We start from the raw sequence: 7,308 nt of genomic DNA, 5'->3' as shown, positions 1-7,308 counted from the left end.
TGATGGGGCATGATGATGATTGTTGATGGCACGAAATATGATGTATGATGATTGTGATAATGAATATTGGTGAGATTTGGGTCAAAGGTCATGACCGGCAAGTATAATGAATTAAGATAGGCATGGTTTGCATGTTGTATGTTGAGGCACGGATATGATGTATGTGAGTTTGAGCTGTGTTGATTTGGTTGAGGTATTATAGAAAGTATGTATGGAAAACTGTGATAATAGGGGTTTGAGATTTTTAAGCAAAACTTAATTTTTAACGAATTTTGATGGACCATAACTTGAGTCTCGGATTTTGGATTTGAATGAAAATTTTTCAAATTAAAGATAATTTCAAGGACTTTAAAACGGTATAAAATTTGTGGAAATCAAAATTTTGTAGAGAAAGTTATGGACGTCGGAAAATGGGTGCAGAAAACTGATTTAGTTAAGTTGCAGAATTTTTGAAAGTGCTGGTGCGTATGCGCACATACCGAACAGGGGCTGTGTTTTGGCTTGTGCGTATGCACGAGTGGTGTGTGCATGCACACCCTGAGGTTTTTGGAAATCGTGCGTATGCACCCTGTTTTTCAGCAACTTGTGCTTTATGATTTAAACATGGTTTGAAACCTCTAAATCTCTATTTTTACTCTTCGAAAGCCTCGAGTTGAGTTATAGTAGTAGTGCAAAGGGATTGAACTAGGAATGTGAGACAAATTGAAAGTGAAGAAAGGCGGTGAAGTGGTAAGTATGAACTTGAGAAGTAACAGATTGAATTGATGATAGATGATGAATGAGTTTGATGAGAAATTATGTATGAATATATTTTTGAATGTCAAGATGATAGGTAATGGTTTGGAGGATAGACTAGAAATCCCTATCCGAATTATACTTTTGTGGATAGATGAGTAATTCCTATCCGAGATGCGATTTTGAGGATAGACGAGTAATTCCTATATGAGATGCGATTTTATGGGTAGACGAGTAATTTCTATCCGGGGATAGACGAATAATTCATATCCGAGTCATGGCCTGTGGATAGACGAGTAATTCCTACCCGGGTTATGGTTTGAGCCACCTACCTAAGTAGACGAGTAATACATATTCTGGGTTGGGTGAAACACTGGCATGGGGAGACGAGTAATACCTATTTCATGTTGTGGTGTTCTGTCCACGGTTAGCTACCAGGACATGTCGGGTTCGGCTATATAACTGACAGATGAGACTTATCAGCCGTAGGGTAGGCATGCATCATGTGCAGTTGTATGTTTTGTTTGTGTGTGCATTGTCTTGGCTTGCTTAATTGTTTATTCATGTTAATTGCTAATTGCCTACTTGTTATATATGCTTTCTGTATGTGCTTGTCTTGTCTGTGTACTGGAGTTCAGGAGGGTTGGAGGGAGGTGAGAAACCATGAGGATAAGTTATGATTGAGTTGGAACTTTAAGATCCTTAGACGACCTATCTTGTGGTTTAAAAATATAGTTTTAAGATTTATATTTGAATGCCGAAGTTCTAGGATCACCTCTAGGTTTTTCGGGACCTTATATAACATGTATGTGGGCACCTTAACCATACTGAGAACTCCCGATTCTCATCCCATACAATATTGTTGTTTTTCAGATGCAGGTCGAAAGGCACCTCGATAAGCGTTTGGAGATCATTCTGCAAGCGAAGATTGGGATTACTGTATTTTGGGTTATTCTATGTGTATATTTATGTATATAGACTCTATATATATATATATATAATTGTACTTCGCCTCTTTGAGTGGATTTTTGGAGAGATAGGTGTTCTGTTTATGTTTCTGGGATAATTTTGGGTTGTATATATATAACTATATGTATACTCTGGCCGAGGTTGAGTTCGGAGCTTGATTATTTTGTACCCTTGACCTTCTAATCTCTTCGTCTACATATGTATATTTATATGTACTTATACTTTCTTCATACGCAAGTAAACATTAATTTTTTGAGAGTTGCACTTTTAATTTTCACGATCTTGCTTTACCCATCCTTCAAGACTCCTCGTATATTATATTTTTTCAATTATTATACATATATATATTATTTTAGAGGTCGTAATACCTCGCCACCTCTATTTTACGACTCAAGCGTAAGGTTCTGTGTGGTAGGATGTTACAGAAAGCCTCTAGAATTGAGTCCAAATAGAAAAGAACTAATTCCTTCTTAATCTTAAAAGTAAGCATCTGTTCACCTCAAAATATGTAAAATATAATCTTTAAAGAGCTATAAGGATCCTTTCTCAATTCGGAGAATATCTAAGTCCTTCTAAAAAAAAATTGGAATTGGTTTAATTCTAATTCCATTAATCGAAATTCATCCATTCTTATCAGCAAACACACAATCAAAGAGACTCTTAGTATATGTCTTTAGTCCCTTGGAAAAGTTATTTTCTATCGCAAACACCAAGATATACAAAGATAATTAAAGAATTAAAATTGAAAAAAAAAAAATCGAAACACACAAAGAAACTCTAGGAGAGCAATTTAGTTATCCAAATATACATGAATGTTATATAGAATAACAAATATATCTTCCTTAATTAAAAATGATAAAAGATTACAGTTGAACTTATACGTAGAAATTTGTTGGCCCCACTAATCTAAATGTCACATTCCATCAGAACATACAAGACATCAGATGAAATGTTGCATGTAATACCATTATCTTTTAGATTAATTAATCGAATCTACACTATTAATTAATAATTTGTCGTGACTAAGAAAAGTATCTTAACTACGGGTCTACGGCATTATGGTTTATCATATTGCAAGTGAATTTAATTACTGCTAAGTTGCAATGTGAAAGGTTCTTGATTTGGTCTCAAACATTTACAGCAAAGAGACACACATCATGCCTCATTTCTTTTTTCCTGTGGAACTGCACGCCAAGTTTTACATTCCCAAGTACAAAGTATATTCAGTTATCAATTTTTTGACAAACAGACAGAAAATAGCACAGGCAAAGATAAAAGAAATGGCACAAATATGTTTATGGAGCAGGCCCTTCAGTTTTGCTGCTTCAGGATGACAAAGACCTTGATCATCAAATTCTTTATCCATTGAAGCTTCTTCACTTTGGTGCCCCCAGTGGTAGTGGTCATGTCAGCAAGCAAGCACATAGCAATGGCAATGCAATGAATCTGTCAAAGCTCATCAGCATTTTCACATGTCCGACGACGCGCTCAAAGCCATTACCTTGCATTGTTCATTCAGTGCCAGAAGTTGAGCCTCTTTCTTGTCAAGCAAAGTGCTCAACCTCACATTCTCTTCCATAAGCTTTTGAACTTCTGCCTCTTTCTGCATTTTCTCACCCTCCAACTGAGTTGTCTTCGCAACTAGCCTGCACCGAAGCAACATGCTATGCAGTAAGGCAAATGTCTCTAGGGACAACCAACACAAGGATTGAAATTTAATTATTATACTCTATTTGTGGGAAAATGCAACAATAATTTAAAATTCCCCAATTTAAAATGTAACATCTATATGTAACACTAATTTAAAAATACCCCACTTTTGCAAGTCAGTAACTAATGGCAATCAAGCAACACTCAAATTGAGGTGTAATACAACGGTATGCAGGTGTGGAGTAAATATAAACTAAATCAAGCTTTAATAAACATAATATATGCAGAAAGAAGTGTATTGGGGTATTTTGCAATCATATGACTTGACGTGGATAGAATAACAGATAGATATCAAGATTCATAATGATAGTGTGTTTCACATTATTGTGTATTATGAAATATACTCGCCTCTCAAAAAGCTTCTCAATAGTTTGAAATTGCTTCTCTGAGGAAAGTAATGTTTCTCTTACAGTGAGTAGGCTGCTAACATAGGATTTCAGAGACTCAAATTCCCGTCTCACTCTACAAAGCTCCTCTTCATTTTCAGCAGCTAGCTGCCTCTGCCTGGTTGTTTCTTCCACCAAACCCACAACTCTCTGTCGCACGTCATTTAGAATATTACTTGTATTCAAAGCAAAACGCTCCATCTCTTTTAACTTCATGGACATATTTTCTAACTGGGCAGACTTCTGTTTAATCTCTTCCTGACTTACGCTTACTTTTTCCTTCTCAACTGCAGTTTCTGATTCTGCCAATATAACCCTTTTGACAAGGGCTTCCATCACATCTGCAACCATCTGTACAGACTTGAGTACCTCACCTAAATAAGCTCCATCTTGTTCATCTAACGAACCTCGCTCATGGCTAATTCCTATCCAAGATTCTTCGCCCGCATCCTCAAATGGAGAAAGATCTACATTCCTAGACCAACCTGAAAATGGTATCCCATTCTTGTCTACAAGGCCTACCCCCTCTAATTCTTTTATGCCACAAGATGCATGGGCTAGATCAGGAACAGCCATGAGTCTTGCTTTCGCTTTTAAGTAAGTCAACAATGTAGAAGCGGTCTTGACCCTACGCCAAAGAACCTCTAACACTTTATTAGCATCTTCCTCTGAACCTTGCATGTAAGCCTTCACTTCCATAAGCTTTGCTTGCAATGCATCCACTTGGGATTGGCTTCTTTCACTCTCTTGCTTCCATGTTTCATGTGATTGACTCAGCTGAGACTTCAAATATGACATGTCAAATTCTTCATCTGCTGCCATGCCCCTGTCCAATGTAATATATTAATGTTAAAAAATTGTAGTTTAAAAAAAAACTCCAATAACAAAGCATATGTATCAGTATAAATATAATTTCACAGGCCTAAAATCCCATCAACTGAAAAGCCTTAACAATGATTTCAGGTATCCAATTCATAATGTAATGTATGGCAAAGCTCTGTCAAAGAGGAAGCCAGAAGATAATGTCTATCACAAAGTGGATTTCACAATAAATTCCAGAGCAGAAGGATGCAGCATATTAAGTTCGAAGCAATATATCAACAAACGAAACTAAAATCACATCACATCATAGAATTAAACTCATCTATACTTTAATCACACAGATCATCCACTTTCCCATTTCTACGAGATATACTTAAAATATGCCCAACAACTTCTATCGATTCACAAATAATGTCTTCTGTAAAGCAAAACTAAGTACAACATATTTTCTGCTTCTTAGAAGCCTCAGAAAGTTTATAATGAACCTATACAGCTACAATACCTCAGAAGATGAACAAGTACTTCAATGGAATTACAAATATACAAATCAAAGATACATTTTGTGAGAAGCCAAATTCCTCCAAATGGACTTCTACATCAAACATTGTCTAGTTAGCACTTGAAAATGTCTTCAAGTTACAAACACACACAGAATTGACTCAACCCATGATCAGCTAGCTACTACACTTAATCTCAATGGCAAAAATAAACAGGGAAAGAAAAAAAATGAGAATTTTTGACATGGCAAAGCAGCCAACGAAAACAAAATCAACATTAATACATCAAAATGCTGAGTCTTTTAAGCTATATATATTCATTGTCAACAATATCTTTCACCTGCAGTACCTTGTTTCTCTGTCTCTCTCTAAAATAATATACTTTTGCTAATTCACTGTTGTTTAGACGCGACGCAATCCAACCAATTCATCGCTTTACTATATCTAAAAAATCTAGCAGGACGAAAATTAACGTATAACTGCAAAATTGGGGTTTTTTGTCTCCTCCCCTCTTTACCCGAGTTTGATCTCGAAAAATCGAAACTTGAGGCAAGCCAAGAACCAGACGGACAAAGTTGAAACAGAATATCCACGAAAACCGACTAAAAAGGAAAACAAATTGATTACGTTGAAACGAAGGGATTAAAAAGTGAGGAACAAGCAAATACAATGCTGGAATCTCGTAGAAGGGGAATTGAAGGAGTTAATTGAATAAAAAGACGTTACCTAGTTACTTTTTGCTTCGAGAAAAAGCTTGAAGATCGAGCGAGTTGAGTGAAGAAAATGGGTCTGAGTTGAATCGTCTTCTTACACCAACCTCTCTCTCTCTCTTTCTCTCTCTTACATGTAAAAGGAGAAAGAAAGAAAGAAGGCACCTTACTTGTACCACACAGGCCTTTTCTTTTCGTTTATGCTTCTTTCTATTAATTTTCGATTAGGCCTAATTTTATTATCCATACTTTAATTATGTATTTAAATAAAATTCTTACGTAGGAAGGGAGCATAAGGCAGAAGAAGACTCTTGGTTAGCGTTTGAGAGAGAGAGAATCAGAATTTGATTTTGAAATAAATTTTAGTATTGTATTTAGGATAAAGTATATATGATTAAATTATATTTTAGTATCTTATTAGATTTGAGATAAAAATAGAGATTAAAATATTTAAAATTATTAAAATATTTTTATTATTTAAAAAATAAAAAAATTCTAAACTCATCCGTTGCCGTTTTTTTCTTTTTTTTGCTTGTTCTGCATACTTCTCTCTTTTTTTTTCTCTCTCGGTAGTTCGTTCTCTTTTGTTTGTTCTGCTGTTATTCTTGTTCGTTTTATTGTTATTATTGAATTTTGTAGTCATTAGTCACGGTCAAATTTTTTCGTCATTATTGAACTCTTTCATCATTATTGAATTCTTTTATTACCGTCGTCTTCACCGTTTACGAGGTAGACGGAATCAAATTTGTCATAGCCGATTTAATACTTGGGGTTGAATCTACTGTGTTTCTATTTTCTATACTCGCCAATGGTCCGTTGTGTTGTTTCTGTTTTCTGTGCTCACCGCGCCGCCTCTATTCCAATTCCACCCTGTCCTACCACCTCTATGTCTCACCATTCTTTTCTTTTCTATTATGATATTGTTATTTTTATGAGATTGTTCTTATTTTTGGTATTATTATTATTATTAAATCTGATTTATGAAATTGTTGTTGAATCTAATTGATGGATTGTTATTGTTGTTGTTGCCACTGTTGTTATTGGTGGCAGAGGTGTGGTGGTGGAATGAAAGGTAGAGTAGGATTGGATGGTAGAGTGAGATGTGGAGTGAAATTGGGGGTGAATGATAAATTTAGAATATGAAATTTTGAATAAGAGCATTTGAAGGGAAAAAAAAGTCATTAAAATTTTAGTTTCCGTCCAAAAAAATTTCAGTCTACTGTATCTTTATTTTTTTAGAGGTACTGAAACACTAAAATTTTGGGGACGAAGACTGAAATTTTAGTATCAGTCTCTGATTCAACAAATATGATACTAAATATCAGTCTCTTAGTCTCCGTTTTAGTACCTCAAAACAAATACTATTTTGTAGTAAAAAAATTTTAAAGAGTAACACTATGGTACAGATTTATTTGTACAGATATTTATTTTTTATTCACAAACAAAATAACATATTCGTTATTTGAGTGTTTACAAATA

At 34.9% G+C, this 7,308-nt stretch overlaps 1 protein-coding gene across 1 annotated transcript; it reads right to left on the bottom strand.

Annotated features, from left to right (window-relative positions):
* Positions 1-2,838: 2,838 nt before the first annotated feature.
* On the bottom strand, positions 2,839-6,067 carry LOC107642951 (polyamine-modulated factor 1-binding protein). Its single transcript, XM_016346467.3, has 3 exons — positions 5,846-6,067; positions 3,763-4,626; positions 2,839-3,350 (listed from the first exon to the last, which is right to left on the bottom strand). Exons 2-3 carry the CDS (start codon positions 4,620-4,622, stop codon positions 3,173-3,175), a joined length of 1,038 nt encoding a protein of 345 aa, XP_016201953.1. The 5' UTR covers positions 4,623-4,626; positions 5,846-6,067; the 3' UTR covers positions 2,839-3,172.
* Positions 6,068-7,308: the final 1,241 nt, after the last annotated feature.

This window comes from Arachis ipaensis, chromosome B5 (assembly GCF_059453495.1).
Source record: "Arachis ipaensis isolate K30076 ecotype BB chromosome B5, ASM5945349v1, whole genome shotgun sequence".
In the NCBI taxonomy this organism is placed as follows: Eukaryota; Viridiplantae; Streptophyta; class Magnoliopsida; order Fabales; family Fabaceae; genus Arachis; species Arachis ipaensis.
The sequence above is the reverse complement of the archived record's forward strand: the minus strand, read 5'-3'. Positions and strand labels throughout refer to the sequence as shown.

Bases quoted from the DNA above. Each gene is read 5' to 3' on its own strand.
- LOC107642951 (XM_016346467.3), bottom strand. From the start codon at position 4,622: ATGGCAGCAGATGAAGAATTTGACATGTCATATTTGAAGTCTCAGCTG. The intron at 3,351-3,762 runs GCGAGTATATTT...GCTTCGGTGCAG, and splicing joins ATTGAGAAGCTTTTTGAGAG to GCTAGTTGCGAAGACAACTC.